General features: G+C 43.3%; 1 protein-coding gene across 3 annotated transcripts in view; it reads left to right on the top strand.

The window, feature by feature from the left end:
- The first annotated feature begins 618 nt into the window (after nucleotides 1–618).
- LOC119965135 (CTP synthase 1) overlaps nucleotides 619–21,070 on the top strand; it is a 59,793-nt gene continuing 39,341 nt past the window's right edge. Inside the window, exons 1-8 of one of the 3 annotated variants that reach the window (XM_038795492.1) lie at nucleotides 619–677; nucleotides 5,319–5,498; nucleotides 6,803–6,973; nucleotides 11,392–11,492; nucleotides 13,010–13,126; nucleotides 14,670–14,696; nucleotides 17,407–17,490; nucleotides 19,130–19,210. In XM_038795492.1, the coding sequence (XP_038651420.1) occupies nucleotides 5,333–5,498; nucleotides 6,803–6,973; nucleotides 11,392–11,492; nucleotides 13,010–13,126; nucleotides 14,670–14,696; nucleotides 17,407–17,490; nucleotides 19,130–19,210 (747 nt within the window). In that variant the 5' untranslated portion in view covers nucleotides 619–677; nucleotides 5,319–5,332. Of the gene's footprint in view, nucleotides 678–1,307; nucleotides 1,525–5,318; nucleotides 5,499–6,802; nucleotides 6,974–11,391; nucleotides 11,493–13,009; nucleotides 13,127–14,669; nucleotides 14,697–17,406; nucleotides 17,491–19,129; nucleotides 19,211–21,070 lie in introns of those variants that run through there. The other 2 variants (XM_038795475.1, XM_038795484.1) reach the window with 2 other exon arrangements.

Genomic DNA, 21,070 nt, shown 5'->3' with positions numbered 1-21,070 from the left:
ACAAGTCACTGAGATCAACAAGCCCTGTTCCAGCTGTCCATTCGTCCTCTGGGATCTGTGAACCACACTCAATTGTCACAGATCATATACGATTACTGTCTAGTTTGTTACTCCACCATATCTGAAAAATTGTTCTAAATAAACTAGCTTTCTTTTTTTAAATACATTTAGTGCACCCAATTCATTTTTTCCAATTAAGGGGCAATTCAGTGTGGCCAATCCACCTACCCTGCACATCTTTTGGGTTGGGGGGGTGAAACCCACGCAAACACGGGGAGAATGTGCAAACTCCACACGGACAGTGACCATGAGCCGGGATTGAACCTGGGACCTCGGCGCCGTGAGGCTGCAATGCTAACCACTGCGCCACCGTGCTGCCCTATTAATAAACTAGCTTAAATTTACTGATGGATACTCACCTGCCTTTCTTAGGTATCCTGAACCTAAGGTCACTCACCATCCTGACTTGGAACTATATCACCAGAATTCACCACCAATTCTGGAACTTAATTCCTGCAAGCACTGTGTGTGCAGCAAATGGGTAAGTTCGGAGAAGGATCCCGTACCTAAATGGTTAACATGTGACTGAGAACAGTACCGCCCACACGGTGATGTAGAAGGCACATGACCTAAAGCTGGAACCAGTTCAGAGGTGAATATCAATAAGCAAGGATATTGTAAGCATGCCTTTCCATATCTATTGCAAATAAAATAAATAATCTTTATTGTCACAAGTAGGCTTACATTAACACTGCAATAAAGTTACTGTGAAAAGCGTCTAGCATGTACATTGTTCAGTATTGTTAATAAATACTTGTAATACAGGACTGCCTCATGGTGTCTGAGCAGCATCCTTAAAACAGCGACAATATATCATGGTAACAACGACCAAACTAATGGTGGCAGTGGTTCAATAAGGTGGCTCACCGTCACATTAGGTATTGGCCTTACCAGTGGTACAACCCCAGAATAAAGCAAATACTGTTTATATAATGCCTTACACGAGTTCTCTCAGATCCTACTGACAAGGAATTGTTTTTGCCACTTGTAGTAACAAAAAAGTTAAAATTCCCCAATCTTTTACACTGGTTTGGTCACTCTCGCCCAGATATGGGGCTAACCCCCCCAACACTTAGCTTTTTGGCAATTTTGGAAAAAAGTTTGCAAATGTTACGTCTGCGTTCGCTTTAATGATTGTGTTAACTTTGCGGAAAGGGGGATACAAATGTTGCATGTTCAAGCTTGCTGGCTGGGGGTGGAGGAGGCACACACACACACAGAGGAAGAGAGATGCTGTGCACAAACAGGCAGCCACTAGGAGACACTTTCCCTCTTTGCTATCCGGCGCTGAGTTGACGTCAGGCCCGCCTGTCCTGGACTGAATCAGGTGTTCCGGAGGCTCTGAAAGACAGGCACATGTGGCTATAGTGTTGGCCAAGCGGATGCTGCCTGCTTTGGGGAGAATTTGCCGCAATTACCTCCTGAAATCCCAACAGTCCAGCCGCGTCACCCAGGCGCAAGGCGGTGAGTTGCTGCTGGGTGCGGGATGGTTTGGGTTTGGATTATATTTAGCGCTTGTGGGGTGGGGGCTGTCGGCCTTCAGCCCGCTGCAAAGGAAGGAAGGAAGGAAGGCGGCCGGCCGGCCGGCGGGAGCCGTTCAAAGGCAGCTTCTCCCGCCTATTCACAAGGAACTCACACACGGGCAGAAAGCCGGTTGTTTGCAAAGACTGCGTTTGAGATTATAATGAAATCTAGACAGAGCCGAGGGTAATGCCTGAATGTTACCGCAACTGAGCAATGCAACGAGGGACTGCGCGGGCCAATCTGGGCCAATCCTGGCCCGGGACATGCAGCTAATGTCACTCTCATTTTAAGGGACCGCGGGCTTTTTTGAGGGAGAGTGAGTGGGTGGGTGGGGGAGAGATGGGTTTTAAGGGAATCACCGGTGATTTCGGGATGAATTTGCCCATTCCCAAGTAATTTCTGGGTGAAATTGGCTGATTCCCAGGTAATTACTGGGTGATGTGGGCTGATTTCTGGATGCATTTGGTAGATTCCCAGGTGATTTTGGTGAGGAATTGTCAGATCCCCGGGTGATTTTGGTGTGAACGTGTCAGATCCCCGGGCGATTTCGGTGTGAATTTGGCAGATTCCTGGGTGATTTTGGCTGATTCTGGGTGATTTTTGCCTGTATTTGGTTGATTCCTGGGTGATTTCAGCATGAATTTGGCAGATTCCCAGGTGATTTGGGGGAATTCCCATTTTGCTATTTTGTAACAATTGCAATCATAATTGGAATATGTGCTTGTCAATCAAAGAACCAGTCAGCGCTAAGTGCTGATCATAAACTGTTGGGCTCATCTAATGGATTTTGATGCAAACAAATGTCTTAGAGGGAACATATGTCTGCCTTAATTCAATGCACTTTTACATTTACCCTTTACTTTGACATCTTTTCTTTCCACTAATCTGGGTTTCTGCTTTTAATTCCCCTATTGGATCAGTGTGTTGCTCAAGTCCCCTAACTTCCCCTCCAACTAGATTCTCAAATTTGCCGATGACACCACCGTAGTGGGTCAGATTTCAAACAATGACGAGACAGAGTACAGGAATGAGATAGAGAATCTGGTGAACTGGTGTGATGACAATAATCTCTCGCTCAATGTCAGCAAAACGAAGGAGATTGTCATTTACTTAAGGAAGCGTAGAGGAGACCATGCCCTGTCTATATCAATGGGAGATAGAGAGTAGAAAGTAGAAATGGTCAAGAGCTTCATGTTTGTCGGTGTCCAGATTACCAACAACCTGTCCTGGTCTCCCCATGCCGACAATATTGTTAAGAAAGCCCACTAACGACTATACTTTCTCAGAAGACTAAGGAAATTTGGCATGTCAGTTATGACTCTCACCAACTTTTACAGATGCACCATTGAAAGCATTCTTTCTGGTTGTATCACAGCTTGGTATGGTTCCTGCTCTGCCCAAGACCGCAGGAAACTGCAAAAGGTCGTGAATGTAGCCCAGTCCATCACGCAAACAAGCCTCCCATCCATTGACTCTATCTATAATTCCCGCTGTCTCGGAAAGGCAACCAGCATAATTTTTAAAAATAAATTTAGAGTATCCAATTCATTTTTTCCCAATTTAGGGTTGGCAATTTAGTGTTGGCAATCCACCTACCCGGCACATTTTTTTGGGTTGTGGGGGTGAAACACATTCAAACACTGGGAGAATGTGCAATCTCCACACAGACAGTGACCCAGAGCCGGGATCGAACCTGGGACCTCGGTGCTGTGAGGCTGCAGTGCTAACCACTTGCGCCACCGTGCTGCCCGGCAACCAGCATAATTAAGGACCCCACGCATCCTGAACAGACTCTCTTCCACCTGCTTCTGTCAGGAAAAAAATACAAAAGTTTGAGGTCGCGTATCAACCGACTCAGGAACAGCTTCTTCCCTGCTGCCATCAGACTTTTGAATGGGTCTACCGCGCGTACTAAGTTGATCTTTTCTCGACATCCAGTTATGACTGTAACATTACATTCTGTAGTCTCTCCTTCCTTCCCTATGTATGGTATGCGTTGTCTGTATAGTATACAAGAAACAACACTTTTCAATGTATACTAATGCATGTGACAATAAATCAAATCAAAAAATCAGTCTGAACATGTCAACTGTAAAATGTAAAGAGCAGAAAACATGCAGAACTTCGTGATTCCAATGACTTAGAGTTGTGCGCATCTCGGAGTTGACAGGTTTGCTCCCAGGCTGACATTCTTGATGTGTTTCTGGTCAGTACACTTATTTGTTGGAGAAGGGAAAATTGATCAATATTTCTATTCCTGGATTGGATGTTGCTGGATGGTTAGGTGTGAACCAGATTGTGAGAGGTCCCCACTGTTGTCTATTGCACAAATAATTAAAAAATTCTCACCTATGTTTTCAAATTCCCCCCCCTCTCCCCAATGGCTTGACTTTGTAATCTGCTATCGCCCTATAACCCACCAAGATCACTGACCTCCTCTAATTCTGGCTGGCCTCTTGCACATCCTCCTGTGAATTAATCGCTCAACCATTGATAGCTATGCCTTCAGCTCTGCAGTCCCTCCTTACACCTCTGCAACTCTCTACAGCATTGTCTCCTATATCCAAAGACTTCATCAGGGCATCCTAAAGTCCTTTACAGCTGGTGAAAGACTTGAGAAATGTAGCCGCTGCCATAATGTAAAGAAACTCGGCAGCCAAATTGCAGACAGTAAAGCCTCACAAACAATGAATGAATCTGCTTTAGTGTTGTTGGCTAAAAATGAACATTTGCCGGGGGAACTTCTCTGCTCTTATTTGAAAAGTGCTGTGGGATCTTGTACCGGTATCTGAGAGTGGTGTTTTGTTACCTGTGTGCTAGGTCACAAGTGCTACTCAAACCTTGGTTAGTGATGAGGTCTTCTGAATCTCGATGAAGAAGACTCTAACTCGTCCAGTAGTAACAAAAGGTTTATTGAGTAACTATAACAATAGTTGCATGAGTTCTTTACTTTAACTTTGGTCCTAGTGATAAGGTTAACAAGATCTAACTTCGGTAACTATACGTAACTCCACTAGCCATCTGAACTAGTCTGCTATTGCCCTGGTCACAGTGCACCCAAGAGAGACCCAGAAACCCAATGGGGTTACCTTTTATACCCCTGGTGGTCCTGCCCTCTCGTGATCATGTGGTGCTACTTATTACACATTAACCTCTTGTATACATGCACATATAGAGATCACTACACGTGGAGACAGGGTTCTCAGTTTAACCTCTCATCAGCAAGTGAAGGGATATGAGGGCAGGGTGAGAAAGTGAAGCTGAGGTAGAAGATCTGCCTTGATATTGAATGTCAGAGCAGGTTCTAAAGGTCAAATGAGCTACTCTTACTCCTATTTTTCTTGCTCATTAACAGAAAAAAGAGCATTTCAGACAGTGCAGCATTCCTTCAGCACTGAGGTACCAATTTAGATTATGTGCTGAAAACCAAGATATTTGCATAGGAATGATTAAGAAAAAATAGGGCCAATCTTTGCTGAGCACCTAAATCATCCACAAATTTGTGAGTCCCAACGGTTTTGTGAATTGAGCTGTGGAATGTTTGGGGGAATCAAGGTCACAGCAGAGGTTGCTGTATTTGGAAATGCCAATCCCAAATTGCATTCCAACAGTTGTTTTCTCTATAAATAAAAGGTGTGAAAGATTCACAATTAGAATATGTCACTGATATTGTCATGTCTCAAATCTTTGCAAAGAACTGATATTTCAACCTGTTCCTTTTTTGTGCTAACTAGAGATCAAAAGACAAATGAAGTACATTTTGGTGACTGGTGGCGTGATCTCCGGGATTGGAAAAGGCATTATAGCCAGCAGCATTGGAACCATCCTGAAGTCTTGTGGGCTGCATGTCACCGCAATCAAAATCGACCCATATATTAATATTGATGCTGGAACGTTCTCCCCATATGAGCACGGTAAAGGATTTTGCACGCCTATCCTTCCCTGCTTTGAACTCCCTGAAAATTCTGCACTGTAATATTACTGCATTGGGTAGAAGATTTAAACAAATAAACATTTATTCTGCCCAAGAGGGATTTTTAGTTATGGTAAATATCTCAATTATGAAACAGTTAAAGGTTATTCAGCCAGGAAGACAGGGTAATAACTAATTGCATTTATTGGGCTCTGTTAAAACAGTGACAACACTTTAAAAGCACTTAATTGACTATAAAGTGCTTTGGGATGTCCTAAAGATGCTATATAAATGCAAGCCTTATTTTCAAGCTCTGTTTCGAGCTGCTCATTTTCATTTGTTTTTGAGCAACGGTAAATAATGAATGATTGGAGGGTATCACCATATGACATGGTTGGAAGGTTATGTTATTTCCATTCTGACTTTGTTTTAATGGTCTTGAAGCATTCTCTAATAACCTGTAGAATTAGGATAGAGTGCAGTCAACATCCCTATTGAGAAGGCAAACTGGTAAAATAATGTTTTTAGGCATAGGTATGAATTCTAACTTAAAGCAAGAGATCTGATCAGTGGTACAGTTCTGGTCTATTTGTGTAGCAGGATATGCACAATACCTTTTTGACTGCAATACAGAGGCACTGAATCCACAAAACGTTTGGATAATTTAGCTCTAGCGAGCTGCTGTAAATGCAATGAAAATGTAATCCTATTAAACACAAAGCTGCACAAGTTTTAAAATGTTGGAGACAGGAACTTTGGCATTGACTTTAACCTTATTTGTGGAATTAACATGAAGCAATGTTACACTAGTTGCACTTGTCATTGCACGGCTCCCTATCCAAGGGATTGGTGTGCTGCTTTTTTTAAAATGTGCTAGCGTTGATGATTTAAAACATTTCATAGTCATCTCATAATAACAACTGGAGATGATACAATGTCCCAGAATAAGGTCCAAGTTGCATTATTATAAAACATATCACATCTACCCATTGCCTTGGTTTGGTGGACAGTGTGCTGAACAGTATAGCTGATAGCACATTGTTTTACCTGCCTCAGATGCAGTGATTAGCTCAATGCACAAAGGTATAAGAGCGAAAGTCAGAACTTGCTTGGCAGTTTTGAAAAGACATGCAGTATGATTTTATTTTTCTTTCTCATGCAAAAATTATTTTGCAGCAAGTTCTCAAGTGTATCAAACAATATTGAGTTCTTGGAAGTAGCATTATAAAGTATACCTTCAGCAATTCAGCAGAATTGCAATAAACTGAATGAAGAATGTGTAGTAATATACCTTTGGTTGTCCAGGTGAGGTTTTTGTGTTGGATGATGGTGGTGAGGTCGACTTGGATCTGGGAAACTATGAGCGATTTCTAGACATCCGTTTAACAAGGGACAACAACATTACAACAGGGAAGATCTACCAGTCTGTAATTAACAAAGAAAGAAAAGGAGATTATCTGGGCAAAACTGTGCAGGGTAAGTAACTTTTAAGGATTTTTCTCACAGTTATATTATCTAATACAACATTTCCAGTTAGCTTTCTCTTCTCTCATTAATTAAATACCTTGTCTCCAAATTTCTCTACACCCAAAACCTCACCCTACTCAATCTGTGCAAAGCTCTTCTACACTCTTCAATCATTTGACTCTGTCTCCAGCTGATCACAATCCTGCACTCTGGAGCTCTTTTTCTAAATGTAGCTACTTCTCCTTGTACCCGTTTATTAAAATTAAACAAACACAACACCATCCTAATCATTTTGAAGGAGCATTTCGTTCTGTTAGGATACTGGACAAGAACACTAAACACTTGTTTTTAAAAAAAATAGTAAAACTGTGAAGAAATGATACTTAACCCCGAGAGTGATGACTCTGGCCAATAGGTATCTTTTATGTTAAAACAAACTTTAATTTAAACACAGAATTAACCACATTATCAGAAAATAAAATATAGTTGCAATTATCAGTCACGCAGTTCTTAAACACGAGGAAAAACTTAAACTTACTGTCTATACCTGCTATTTACTCCAATTAAGCAACCCAACACAGTTCAAATGCCACTTTTAAATAAAGTTAACAGATTACTTGCTTTGGTGTGTAGAGACTTTTAGAGAGAGAGCCCCTTTCAAGAGCAGATTCAGCATGCTGCTACTCAACCTAGCAACATTTGGCAAAACTGCTGTTCAACTTAAAAGCCGCCTCTCTTGTCAGACTCAAACCCTATGGCAAACTGCGAAACTAGACAGACCTGGCTTCTCCAATTAATTATATGACCTGCATCCCACTATGATGTCACATGACCTGCGTAGCTAGAACTAAATACAACCCCTTGAATATTATTTACTCTCCAGGGATCTCCGCCAATCAGAACAATATGCCTTTAGCCCTTTTTCTATAACCAGGTAAGTTGTTGGAATCAATCATGACTTCATCTTTTACAACTTCCCAATTTAAACTACAGCAGACACACAGTCTAGGTTCCTTAACCTAGGTTCTTTAATAATATCCCTGCAACAAATTTAAAATATAATAGATATCAATTTCTACATGTAATACAATTCTCCACCCTAATCTTTATCTCCATGCCTGTTTCTTTGTAAAGTACCGTAAGGCATTTTTACATTAAAAACATCAACCATAAGTTGCTAGTTGTTGGCTCAACATTCAGAATAATTTTCACCGCAGCCACTGTAGCACATACTTCAAATGCACCAGCATGTTTGTCCCATTTTATCATACCTGACATCCACTATTTTGAGTGAGTTATTTTCTAGAAAGTTTTGCCTTCAATAGAACCTGCACTGGGGTAGCTCCCAATTCACTTCACTTTGAACCATGTACATTGTTATAACTATCTAATTCATCGTTCAGAGTAACATTTCAGAGGTAATTTTTAGTTCTGGGAAGATAAAGTTTAAATGGTAGAAAATTAGATAAATGCAACTGAGAGCAGCTTGAAGACTATCACACCAGATGCCAGGCAAGGTCAGGAATTCTGAGATCAAGGCCCCCACCCCCAGGACCCCCACCACAACACCAGCATTGGGCAACCCCCACCACCACAATGCCAACTTTGCCCCACTCCCCAGCCTTGTAGGAACTGGGGCTCTTATCCCTCTCCCCACCACACATAAGGGAAACCCCCCAAGAGCATTCCCCAGAGGGCCTGCCTCAGCACTGCTAGGTTGGTTGGGGACAGTGCCAAGGGGGCCATGTCCCTCACCATCCTGGGACTAGACTTGTCGCCACTCCCCTTGCGTTTTCACAACTGGTTTTTGTTTTTAAAAAGCAATAGTGATTTGCGCTGCCGTGACATCACGCCGACTGGTGGGAGAATAAGGTGTGGGCGTATGTTACGGTGTCAAGGCCGGTAAATACATGTTAATTTATAAAACGTATGAAAATCAATTTCACGTCTTTTCTGGGTGGGAACTGATCACAAAACTGACGAGAGGGCAGGGAACTTTTCAAACTGAGATCGCATTGGCGCAAATCGTGTTTTGACCCTTCGTGGGATTTAGCGACCATTATGGGATTTGCACCCGTGTGATCGCAGCCGAGGTGTCTACACTGTTTACAAAGAAATGCAGGCTAAGAGAATTGTTTTGTTTTTGGAGCTAGAGCTGCAGTTAATTTAAAAAGCATTCATTGAGCCCTGGAAAGCTAAGTCATCTTGGAGATGGGTGGAGCTTAAGAAAGCTCTAGGGTTTCAATTTAGCCGTGATTTTGCTGGGGGAGTGAATGTTCTGCAGCAGAGGAAAAGGCCATACTGCAAAGGTGCTGCAAGCAGGCTGCAGGCCACAAACGGGTTGCTGATTTTGGCTGTGTGTGGCTGTGCCTCAGGAGATATCCCAGGAGCCATTTGATAGTTCAGAAAGGACTTGGGAGATGGCTTGGAGAGGTAAAATGTGGCAGAAGGTCATTGGGCCCAAAGGCTAGGGCTCAGAAAAAACCCCGGGAGCCATTTATAACTTAGTGTAGCTGTGGGCAGCACGGTGGTGCAGTGGTTAACATTGCTGCCTCACGGCGCCACGGTCCCAGGTTCGATCCTGGCTCTGGGTCACTGTCCGTGTGGAGTTTGCACATTCTCCCCGTGTTTGCGTGGGTTTCGCCCACACAACCCAAAGATGTGCAAGGTATGTGGATTGGCCACCCTAAATTGCCCCTTAATTGGAAAAAATGAATTGGGTACTCTAAATTCTTATTAAAAAAAACTTAGTGTAGCTGGGGAGATGGGAGCTTGATGAAATCATGGGGCAGTTCCAGCCCAATTAAGGTAGCCGGCTATTAAAGAGCTGAATTTGGGCCAGTAATTAGAAGCTAGAGTGCAAACTTGGAAATCCAGGGGAACAGAGTCTCAGGAGATGAGTTGAAACCTTCAACCGTCGTTGAGTGAGTTGAAGCGGCTTTGAGATAATTCAGATGCTTGATCTTCAAAAGTGTAAAGATTGGAGACCCTCATGAGGGAAACAGAGTTTCAATGAGATTGGTTGATTCAGTGTTTACTGATGTCTGGGTGAGTTGCTAGGTGCTTCACTGGAGCACTGTCAACCCAAATTTGACAAAAAGGCCCAGAAGGAGATATTAGGGCAGACGACCAAAAGCTTTAACAAGAATGTAGGTATTAAGGAATGTTTTAAAGGAGATTAGAGAGGGCGACCCAGAGTTTAGGATCTAGGTTGTTGAAGGCACAACTGTCAATGGTGGAGCGATTAAAAGCAGGGTTGCACAAGAGGCCAGAATCGGAGGAATGCAGCTATCTTGTTGGGGGATGTCGGGTAGGATGAGCAAAAGGGAGGAGCAAGGCTTGGAGCAATTTGAATACAAGAGTGAGAATCTTAAAGTCAAGACATTGCTTCTTCGGGAACTAGTGTGGGGCCAGAAAGCACAGTGGTAATGCAGGAAAACGGAACCTGTCAGAAGTGTACAGTGCACTCAATCCCAGGGGAAATGAGGACATTGATGAGGATTTTTAGCAGCAAATGAGTTGAAGCAGGGGCAGTGTCAGGTGATTTTATGAAGATGGAGGTTTATAACCTTGATGTTGAAGTGAGCACAAGGTCAAAAGCTCATCCCAGGTTCTCGACTGAATTTTGAGGTGCTGCTGTAACCCCTACCATATCAGCCAGCTTCTCTTTTTTTACTTGCACCTCTTCCTCTCATGACCCACCCGCACACCACATGGGAAGTATCTTTGCTATTTCTAAGAACTTATATGCACAAGCACCTTTTGTGTGTATTGTTGGTCGGTTTAGGTCTTGTGGTAGTTCTATCACTTGATCTGTAGTTCTAGAATCTTGAAGCACAGGAGGCCATTTGGCCTTTTGTCTGCGCTGGATGTTTTGGAGAGCAATCTAATTATTTGCTACTCTTTCTTCACATTCCTCCAATTTTCTTCCCTTCAGGTATTTACCCAAGTCCCGTTTGAAGGCTACGAGTGAATCTGGAACCATCACCCTGTCAGAAAATGTGTTCCAAATTCTAAATATTTATATATGTAAAAAGAAATCCTAATTTCAGCTCAGTTTGTTTTTCCCGATTACCTTGATGTGCTGTTTCAAACGCAGCGACACTCATCTAAGCCCTTCACTGTTGCGCAAACTGAACAGCAACACAGCTGCCAGAACATTCTTCGCAATTGGACACTTTTGAATACCTGCGACCTTGGGGAAACCTTTTTGCACTGAAGGAACTTTTCGCAATACTGTTCTTCAACAATAAGACTGCAGTTCCATTTTCTGATTAGATGTATTTTTGCGTTTTGCAGTTTTATCGAATGGGCATCCCTATTGAAAATGTGCCCACCGAGCTCATTGAGAAAAGCAGTAATAACTGATTTGGTGCATTGTGAAACTGGTTATATGACTAATATTGATGTTTGTTGTCATCTTGTAGTTGTTCCACACATCACGGATGCTATTCAGGAATGGGTAGTGCGACAGGCACGCATTCCTGTTGATACCGATGGGGCGGAGCCTGAAGTGTGCGTTATTGAGGTAAAGAAAAGGAAATATTTTGCAATCTGTAGCATTTGCCACACCCAGGATGTTGGAAAATGCTTCAGGACTGGTCAGTTGCTTCTTTTGAAGTATTGTTCAGGCACGTTGCAGAGAGAAAGGCTCCATAAACAACAAGAATAGCTAGCTCACTGGATTTTTAGGGGTTTTGGGAGGAATGCTGGCCAGGATTCCAGGATAATTCCCGTTGTTTGAATGGTGCCGTGGTATCCTTTTAATATTCCTGAAGAGGAATATCTGGCTTCTCTGAAAGCACCTCTTGTCAATGCAGCACTCCCTCAGTATTGCATTAGAATGTCATAATTTGTGCTGGAGTGGGGCTTGATTCAACAGCCTTCTGACCAAGACAAGAATGCTACCAGCTGAACCAGGCGGGTGGGTAATTGTGAGCTGGCCTTGAATATTAGAGCTAGAAATTATTACTAATCTTTATTATTGTCACAAGTGGGCTTTCATTAATACTGCAATGAAGTTACTATTAAAATGTCCGAGTCGCCACACTTCATCCCCTGTTCGGGTACACTGAGAGAGAATTCAGAATGTCCAATTCACCTAACAACACGTCTTTCGGGACTTGTTGGAAGAAACCGGAGGAAACCGACGCAGATACGGGGAGAACGTGCAGACTCCGCACAGTTACAAAGTTGATACCTCGGAATGTGGCGACGATGGAATTTTCACAGTAACTTACATTGCAGTGTTAGTGTAAGCTTACTTGTGACAATAATAAAATGTTTTCAGAAGGGTAACTTTAGTGAGTGAATTATATTTTCCCTCCCATACCCTGGCACCACAGGGTAGGCACCAACCGCTTGTAATTGTATTTACATCATTGGCACTGTGGTGCTTCTTCCAAATAGCAATCCTTTGCAAGCCCAGACGGTGATTGACACTGTTGTCAGCCATAGATAATCAGTTTTCAGCTGTGCTAAATGGGCAATGAGCATGAATCCTTGCTGATATTCTGTAATATCACCATTATTAGCTATGAGGCACTTGAATCCGATTCTGACATAAAGTATGCACAAGATTGCTCCTTTCCCCCAGTCCTCTCCCTAGACTCGTAGTGTACAGTTTTGGGGAGAGGTGTATATTGTCTAGAATCACAGTGGACAACCCCTGGGGAGGGGATGTATGTTCTCTCTCTCTCTCTCGAGTCAGCGTTCTGCCTAGGTTGGTGGGTGCCAGGTGCTTTGCACACTGAGGGGAAAGCAAGTCAGAGTTGTTTTCAAAGGCTTCTCGTTCTAATATACTCTTCACAGGGCCAGATTGGCAGAAGCCTGAGAATTGGTGCCATTGGTCAGAGTATGAGGATTGGAGATGTAAAGATAGGTCTTGCAGATGGAATAATGCAAAACAAAACAGACTTGCAGATAAGAGCAGTAGGCGATTTGCTCCTGACTCGGTCCAGCAATCAATGCAGACTCAGTTTAAATGTGTGACTCTTGATTTTCAAATATATGTGACTCTCCGAACAATGTCTTCTCTCTACTTAGCTGGGTGGGACGGTGGGAGATATTGAAAGCATGCCTTTCATTGAAGCATTCCGGCAGTTCCAGTTTAAAGCCAAACGAGAGAATTTCTGCAATATTCACGTCAGTTTAGTTCCTCAGGTGAGTTCTTGGATTGTGAAGATACATTAGTATTCATGCTGCATCTGGGTCTTTGTCAAGGTAGAACACAGTGGGCAGGATTCTCCGTTGCCCCACGCCAAAATTGTGTTCGGCGATCAGGCGGAGAATGGGCTCCAACGCCAAAACCGGGGCTGGCGATATGCAACAGCATTGACATGACATCGGTCGGCCCACTCATAATGCTCCGCCCCCGATGGGTCGCGTTCCCAATGGCGCAGGAAACGTGTGGTCCCAGCCATGTGAGAACCCGGCATGGCAGCTCCAGACAGTGTCCAGCGGCGCCACACTCGGCCGGGATCCGTGCTGCTGCCCGCGGGCTTCTGTGAGGGCTGGGGGGACTGGTGGGGGGTGGGCAAGGGGTTGGCTCTGGGGTCGCGGAAGACGGGTTGCATCCGCGCATGGCTGGCGTCATGTTGTACGGCGGAACTGCTGCAAGTCGTCAGCCATGCGACTACTGCAGGTCGTCAGCCATGCGCCTGCGCAGCCCGGGACCCGGTCATTTTTGGCACAGAGGCGGGGGTTTCATCCAGCGCCGATGCTAGCCCCTCTCCGGCCCCGGAATCAGTGAGGGTTTTACACCAATTTTTTGGTTGTAAGAGACTACACATGTTCCGCTGGCACCAGCAATTAGCCACTGAAACGGAGAACCCTTTCTGAACTGCTGGTATTTGAGTCTTTGGAGGTTCTGTATATTGTTACTGGGCTGAATATTGCTTTCAATGGCTTTATTAGACTTGCAGTTGACTAGAGCCTTTCTATGAGTTTCTGCATGGCAAGTTGCTGTTGCCAACCACCCAAAGTGTGCAGCATCCTCTATAGGCCATATGGGGACTGTGTGACCAGGTCAAGCAACTATGCATCTCCTTAACCTATCAGATTGAATAGTTGTTGGTAATGATCAGCAGGATCTCTGAATCAGAAAGAGTTTGTAAAAGTGTGAATTGAATGTAAAATTGATTACAGAAAGCAAAATTTGTTTAAGAGATGAAAGAAAAAGTGAATGTTTAATTTTTTATGTCTTCAACAATATTTAAAAGCAGAAGGAATGAGACTCTACCTGAGCAAAATTTAATATTCAGTGCAATAGTAATTTATGGCAGTTAGTTGAGAATTAACATGACATAAAAAGATTCTTAGACTGGAATAGACGAGCCCCAAATTTAGTGGTGGCTTTAGTCCATATCTGGTCAGTGCAGGAATCTTCAACTCTTCATTTGAATGGAGAGCCAGACGGTACAATGCCTTTTTCATATAGGTTTTGGAAGAGCAGTACATTTATGACAGCATCTTCCATATTTTTGCATTTAACTGCTTGTGTGGTTGCTCGAAGTTGCTGTCCAACTTTAAATACCTAACAGGAAGCATTGTTAACCGTACAGCTATTTGTAAAGCAAAATCCCAATCTGTAGGAAAGGTTTTATGTGCTGGGAAAAGAGTTTAGTTTTTCCAGTGTAATTATAATTGTTCTTTTCCTTCCTGCACACTGTCCCTGACTGACTGAGAGTGGCCTTACTGCTTCCAGGTTCCTGGCAATGCCCCTTTGATACAGGTATGGCCATTAGTACAAAAGTACAGTGAGCATTACATATCCTGTCTTTCCTCTAAGCAGAGTTTCTCCAATGCAAGTAAACTGTGAAATTCAACTAAAACACTGGGCACCAAAGAGAGTGCGTTGGCGGCAGGGTCAATCGAGGCTTTTAAAAGGAAATTTGATGATTATCTGAAAGGGAAGATTTGCAGGGCATGGGGATACTAAAGGAGATTGACACTAGATGAATTGTTCCTCATGGAGGGCCAGCACAAACACAGTGGGCCAAATGGCCTAATCTGCTGTAACCATTGAAAAGCAAAATTACAATTTTTTCCAATTATGTTTCCCTATTGTTTCCTTTGCTGAATTGTTTCTCTTTATGACTCTAGTTTTTAAAAAAACTCTCCCTCGGGAGATTATATAACTGGAAAGTGTCTAGCCATAGTGCTCCAGCAATCTGATGGATTGGCCAGTCCTTTCCTGACGAGGAATTTTCTATGCTCTGAAAGTTGACTGGTCATCCTGGGGTAAAATTGCATGGACATGGGTGGTATACCAGAACCAATTCTAAGCAGCCATGCATCATGTAGAGCAGTGTGGTACTTGTCCACAGGAAGTAACAAAGTTCAGCTATTTCTCTCCATGCGTGCTTTTGATTCTTGAAATTCTCCACCCCAGAGGGTTGTGGATGTCCCATCATTAAGTATATTTAAAACTGAGCTGGATGGATTTTTCATCTCAGGGAATTGAGGTATAGGGGGCACAGGCAGGAAAGTGGAGTTGAAGCAGAAGATCTGACCCATTGAATGGCGGAACAGGCTCGATGGGTCATATCTTCTCCTGCTTCAATTACAGCAGGAGCTGGAAGCCGAACTGATATTTTGCCACTCCTTAATTGGATGGGTGCTTGATGGGATTAAACTTGTAGGATTGCTGGAATAGAGCAGGAAAATGGACTGACTGGATCGTCCTACAGGGAAATGACAATGTAATGACCATGATTCTGAGCTCAATTGATGCACCCTCACTCCTGCCTGAGCTAATTCAGCAGAAACCACTGATTAAGTTGAGGATTTGGATGGCTGAGGGTAATATTTGTTCCAATAGGCTGTGTGTGTAATGAAATGATGTGGCTATTCTCTATGTTTTGAAGCACAAAGGGCGGTGTTATCTAGTTATCTGATTGTGATGGCTTGATGAAGTGATTGAAAAAATTGCTCAATCCACATTGGTTATTTTTAATGTTAAATATGAAAGTGTTGCAATTTCCAACAATACCAGATTCTTGTTCAGTTACATAGAACATAGACCGATACAGCGCAGTACAGGCCCTTCGGCCCTCGATGTTGCACCGACATGGAAAAAACTAAAGGCCATCTAACCTACACTATGCCCTTATCATCCATATGCTTATCCAATAAACTTTTAAATGCCCTCAATGTTGGCGAGTTCACTACTGTTGCAGGTAGGGCATTCCACGGCCTCACCACTCTTTGCGTAAAAAACCAACCTCTGACCTCTGTCCTATATCTATTACCCCTCAATTTAAGGCTATGTCCCCTCGTGCTAGCCACCTCCATCCACGGGAGAAGGCTCTCGCTGTCCACCCTATCTAACCCTCTGATCATTTTGTATGCCTCTATTAGGTCACCTCTTAACCTTCTTCTCTCTAACGAAAACAACCTCAAGTCCATCAGCCTTTCCTCATAAGATTTTCCCTCCATACCAGGCAACATCCTGGTAAATCTCCTCTGCACCCGTTCCAAAGCTTCCACGTCCTTCCTATAATGAGGCGACCAGAACTGTACGCAATACTCCAAATGCGGCCATACTAGAGGTTTGTACAACTGCAACATGACCTCATGGCTCCGGAACTCAATCCGTCTACCAATAAAGGCCATCACACCATAGGCCTTCTTCACAACCCTATCAACCTGGGTGGCAACTTTCAGGGATCTATGTACATGGACACTGAGATCCCTCTGCTCATCCACACTACCAAGAATTTTACCATTAGCCAAATATTCCTCATTCCTGTTATTCTTTCCAAAGTGAATCACCACTTCTCCACATTAAACTCCATTTGCCACCTCTCAGCCCAGCTCTGCAGCTTATCTATGTCCCTTTGTAACCTGCAACATCCTTCCGCACTGTCTACAACTCCACCGACTTTAGTGTCGTCTGCAAATTTACTCACCCATCCTTCTGCGCCCTCCTCTAGGTCATTTATAAAAATGACAAACAGCAACGGCCCCAGAACAGATCCTCGTGGTACGCCACTCGTAACTGAACTCCATTCTGAACATTTGCCATCAACCACCACTCTCTGTCTTCTTTCAACTAGCCAATTTCTGATCCACATCTCTAAATCACCCTCAATCCCTGCCTCCGTATTTTCTGCAATAGCCGACCGTGGGGAACCTTATCAAACGCTTTACTGAAATCCATATACACCACATCCACTGCTCTACCCTCGTTCACCTGTTCAGTCACCTTCTCAAAGAACTCGATAACGTTTGTGAGGCATGACCTACCCTTCACAAAACCATGCTGACTATCCCTAATATTATTCCTATCTAGATGATTATAAATCGTATCTTTTATAATCCTCTCCAAGACTTTACCCACCACAGACGTTAGGCTCACTGTCCTATAGTTACCATTTATATTCTTGATTTTACTGTGGATAGCATACTGCACATTTAAAATACTTGATTATTTGTTTCAGCCAAGTACAACAGGAGAGCAAAAAACCAAACCAACACAAAACAGCGTTCGGGAGCTTCGAGGACTAGGCCTATCGCCAGATTTAGTAAGTTAAAAGTAATATCCTGCTCTAAGCAGTCTACCTAATGTACTTGGGAATTGGGAATCTCCTGCTCTAATCAGTCTACCGGTGGAGTCAGTCACTCCACAGGCTGAGTCAAGGTTGGTGCAAAATTGCAGGCTTTAGTTTTGAAAATACGAGTTTAATTGCTGGCAAATTATCAACTCCTCAACTAACCTTTCTGACCTTACTAATCGTAAAAAAAAGTTAATCATTTTCAAAGTTATTGAAGTTCAGTGTTGTATTGTCTGAAACCCAGTTGTTTGAGTTTTTCAAAGAAAATTGAGTTGTTAGCTGACTGGCAATGAAAACCCGTTCCTTTGCCATAGATCCAATGATTTTGCTATTTTAAGCAGAGGAGAAGAAGCATTGAGTTCACACCACTCCCTCTTGACTACAGTTGTATCAATCACAGCAAATTATCACTTGAGCAGAAGAATAGACGATGCTCTCTCTCACCCAACCGGCACGCATGTTGGTTTGGCAAATTCCAAGTGATAATGTGTTATTGTTTTAGCAGGAGAAAGATTAAAAGCTGGATTGTGAGGAAAGACAAATGGAAAGGAGTTGGAGTGACAAAATGTGGATGGAAGCAGGGGGGGAAAAAGGCAAAAAAGGAGGGATTGAGAATGGCCAAATTGAAGATGAGAGGGGGGATACAGAACTGAGGGAGGGAACACTGGAGTACACGAAAAAGGTGTCGGTGTGAGTGAGCGGTACAGACATGAAAGGAAGGAGGCAAGAGACAGTAATTGAATGGAAAGAGAGAAATAAAGTAAAGCAGTAGGAAGAAGTCTGTTTTTAAAAAAAAAAGAGTTCCATACAAAATGTGACTTGCCATTATTCATCACTATAATTACTTTGGGACTTTGCTGATGAATCTGTCACCATCTCAATAAATGCACCATAATACCATAATAAAATTACCTGTTTTTTTTTTGTACTGCTTTGGACTGATGATGTTTAATTTTTAATAATGGGGCTGAGTCAGCGGGTTGGCATCGAAAGTGTGAATTGAAACTCTCAATCCAATGATTTGGTAAATGTAAGTTGGAACACTTTACACTAAGTTACGTTCATTCTTCCATTGCTGCTTTTACGTTTTTGCTTTTTGTTTGTCATGCTTGAAGGATGTCTGTGCTGGAGATGGTGCACATTTCTTTTTTTTTATTTTTCCAATTAAGGGCAATTTAGCGTGGCCAATCCACCTAACCTGCACACCTTTGGGTTGTGGGGCTGAGACAGTGGGGGAATGTACAAACTCCACACAGACTGACCCAGGACCGGAATCGAACCCGAGTCCTCGGTGACGTCAGGCAGTAGTGCTAACCACTGCGCCACCATGCCACCCTCGCATTTCTGATTATACAGTGATAACATCAAATAATCTGCCTTCCATGGACCTTCCCATAGTAAAGTACTGTCTACTGATAGTAGTTCAAAAAATTTTTACTGTATTGCATCAGCTCACGAGAATTAACACCAAGAGAGTAAATACACACTGTTGACTTGTCATCCACCCCACAGATACATCAATAAAGGCAGCAATAATTCTCCTTTGTTCGAGGTGTACTGGTCTGACCGTTAAACTGTGTTATTTTTGTTGCCTTAACTGTTTCTGTAGATTGTCTGCCGGTGTACAACTCCCATGGAGAAGTCTGTAAAAGAAAAGATCTCTATGTTCTGCCATGTAGAACCTGAACAGGTAAAATTAAAAGCCAACATTATTCAATGGCGAAAAAAGTCAGATGCTGGAAATCGGAAATTAAAAACTGAAATGCTGGGAAATTTCAACAGATCCAGCAACATATGTGGAGAGAGAAATCAGATTTACTGTCCAGAAAATTCCAGCCACTCCCGCCGGTGGGATCTTGCAGTCACGCCGACGGTGAAAACCTGCCACGGGTTCCCCGGCAGCAGGGGGTGCATACAACGAGGAACCAGAAGATCCCGCTGCTGATGAATGGCGGGCTGCCTTCGCCTCTGTGAAACACATCACGGGAAAATCCGCCCAGCATTTCAGGTTGATAACCATTTTCCTAATGATAAACTCAACAGCCTGAAATATTAATTCTTGTTAATCTCTCCATAGATGTTACCTGACCTGCTGAGTGTTTCCCAGCAGTTTAGTGACTTGGTTACAGTAACTTATTATTGTGAATGCTGTCACTTTTTGAGGCTGGTTAATTAAACCTTAATACCTCCAGCAATCAAATTCCTGCATTCTCCTTTCTGAATGTTGATCGGAGTAGTGGGTGTAATACAGTAGAATGAGTCTTATTGGGGGACAAACCATTGAGATTGGGTTTATATTCCACACCAGCTAGACACTAGTGCCGAAGCTCTTTAGCAATTCATGCTTCATACTGTCCGAGCAGTCTTTTTTTAAAATCTGTTCGTGGGATGTGGCAAAAGCAGGATTTAATGCCCACCCCTAATTGCCCTCGAATTGGTAGTGGCGGTGATCCACCCAGAACTGAGGTCATTTCAGAAGGCATTTGAGACTCGAGTACCTCACTCTGGATCTGGAGTCATGGGCAGGCCAGGGCAGGTACGAATGGCGAAGCAGGTCAGTTTTCACCAAGTTCCAATCATTTCTAGTTCATTATTAGCGCAACTGGCAATTTATTCCAATTTTATTTTAATTAATCGAATTTCAATTCCCCCAGTTGTCGTGATGGGATTTGAACAACGGCTCTGGAGTATTTGTCCAGGCCTCCAGGTTACTCATCCAGTAACATTAACACTTTGCCACTTACCCCATAGGGTTTGAAGTGTTTGAAAATGTGAATGCCAGTATCTTTTTTCCTTCAGAACAAGGAATGATTTCTGCCTATGGAGCCACTGTTGTATTTATTACTCAGTTGACAGAGGTGATACTGATATTTGTGCTGGATGAACAGTATTTATCCAGTTATTCACTATTAGACAAATGGATGTCACGTAACCATGATTTAAACCTGGCAAAACTACAGTGAAGTCAAGTTAGAAAGAGGACATATCAGTTCAAAAGTCACCGGAAAGTCAACAACTGTAGCAACGTGTGTATATGTTCCTGTGAAGTGTCTTGGAGAGCTTTTGCGACAATAAAGGAATTGTGTAAATACATGTTGTATATTTAGCTTTTTCAATATAGAAAAATGTGCCAGAACACGGTCTGTTCTGGGCAGCACGGTAGCATGGTGGTTAGCGTAAATGCTTCACAGCTCCAGGGTCCCAGGTTCGATTCCCGGCTGGGTCACTGTCTGTGTGGAGTCTGCACGTCCTCCCCGTGTGTGCGTGGGTTTCCTCCGGATGCTCCGGTTTCCTCCCACAGTCCAAAGATGTGCGGGTTAGGTGGATTGGCCATGCTAAATTGCCCGTAGTGTCCTAATAGTAAGGTTAAGGGGGGGAGTTGTTGGGTTGCGGGTGTGGGGTGGGTGCGTGGGTTTGAGTGGGGTGGTCATTGCTCGGCACAACGTCGAGGGCCGGGGGGCCTGTTCTGTGCTGTGCTGTTCTAACACGTTGCACAGTGTAAAAGGACACCTTTATTCATGAAGGCTCTGCCTTCTCAACCTTGTCCCTC

This window comes from Scyliorhinus canicula, chromosome 1 (assembly GCF_902713615.1).
Source record: "Scyliorhinus canicula chromosome 1, sScyCan1.1, whole genome shotgun sequence".
Lineage (NCBI taxonomy): Eukaryota > Metazoa > Chordata > Chondrichthyes > Carcharhiniformes > Scyliorhinidae > Scyliorhinus > Scyliorhinus canicula.
Note: the sequence above shows the minus strand (reverse complement) of the source record. Positions and strands in the feature narration are given on the sequence as shown.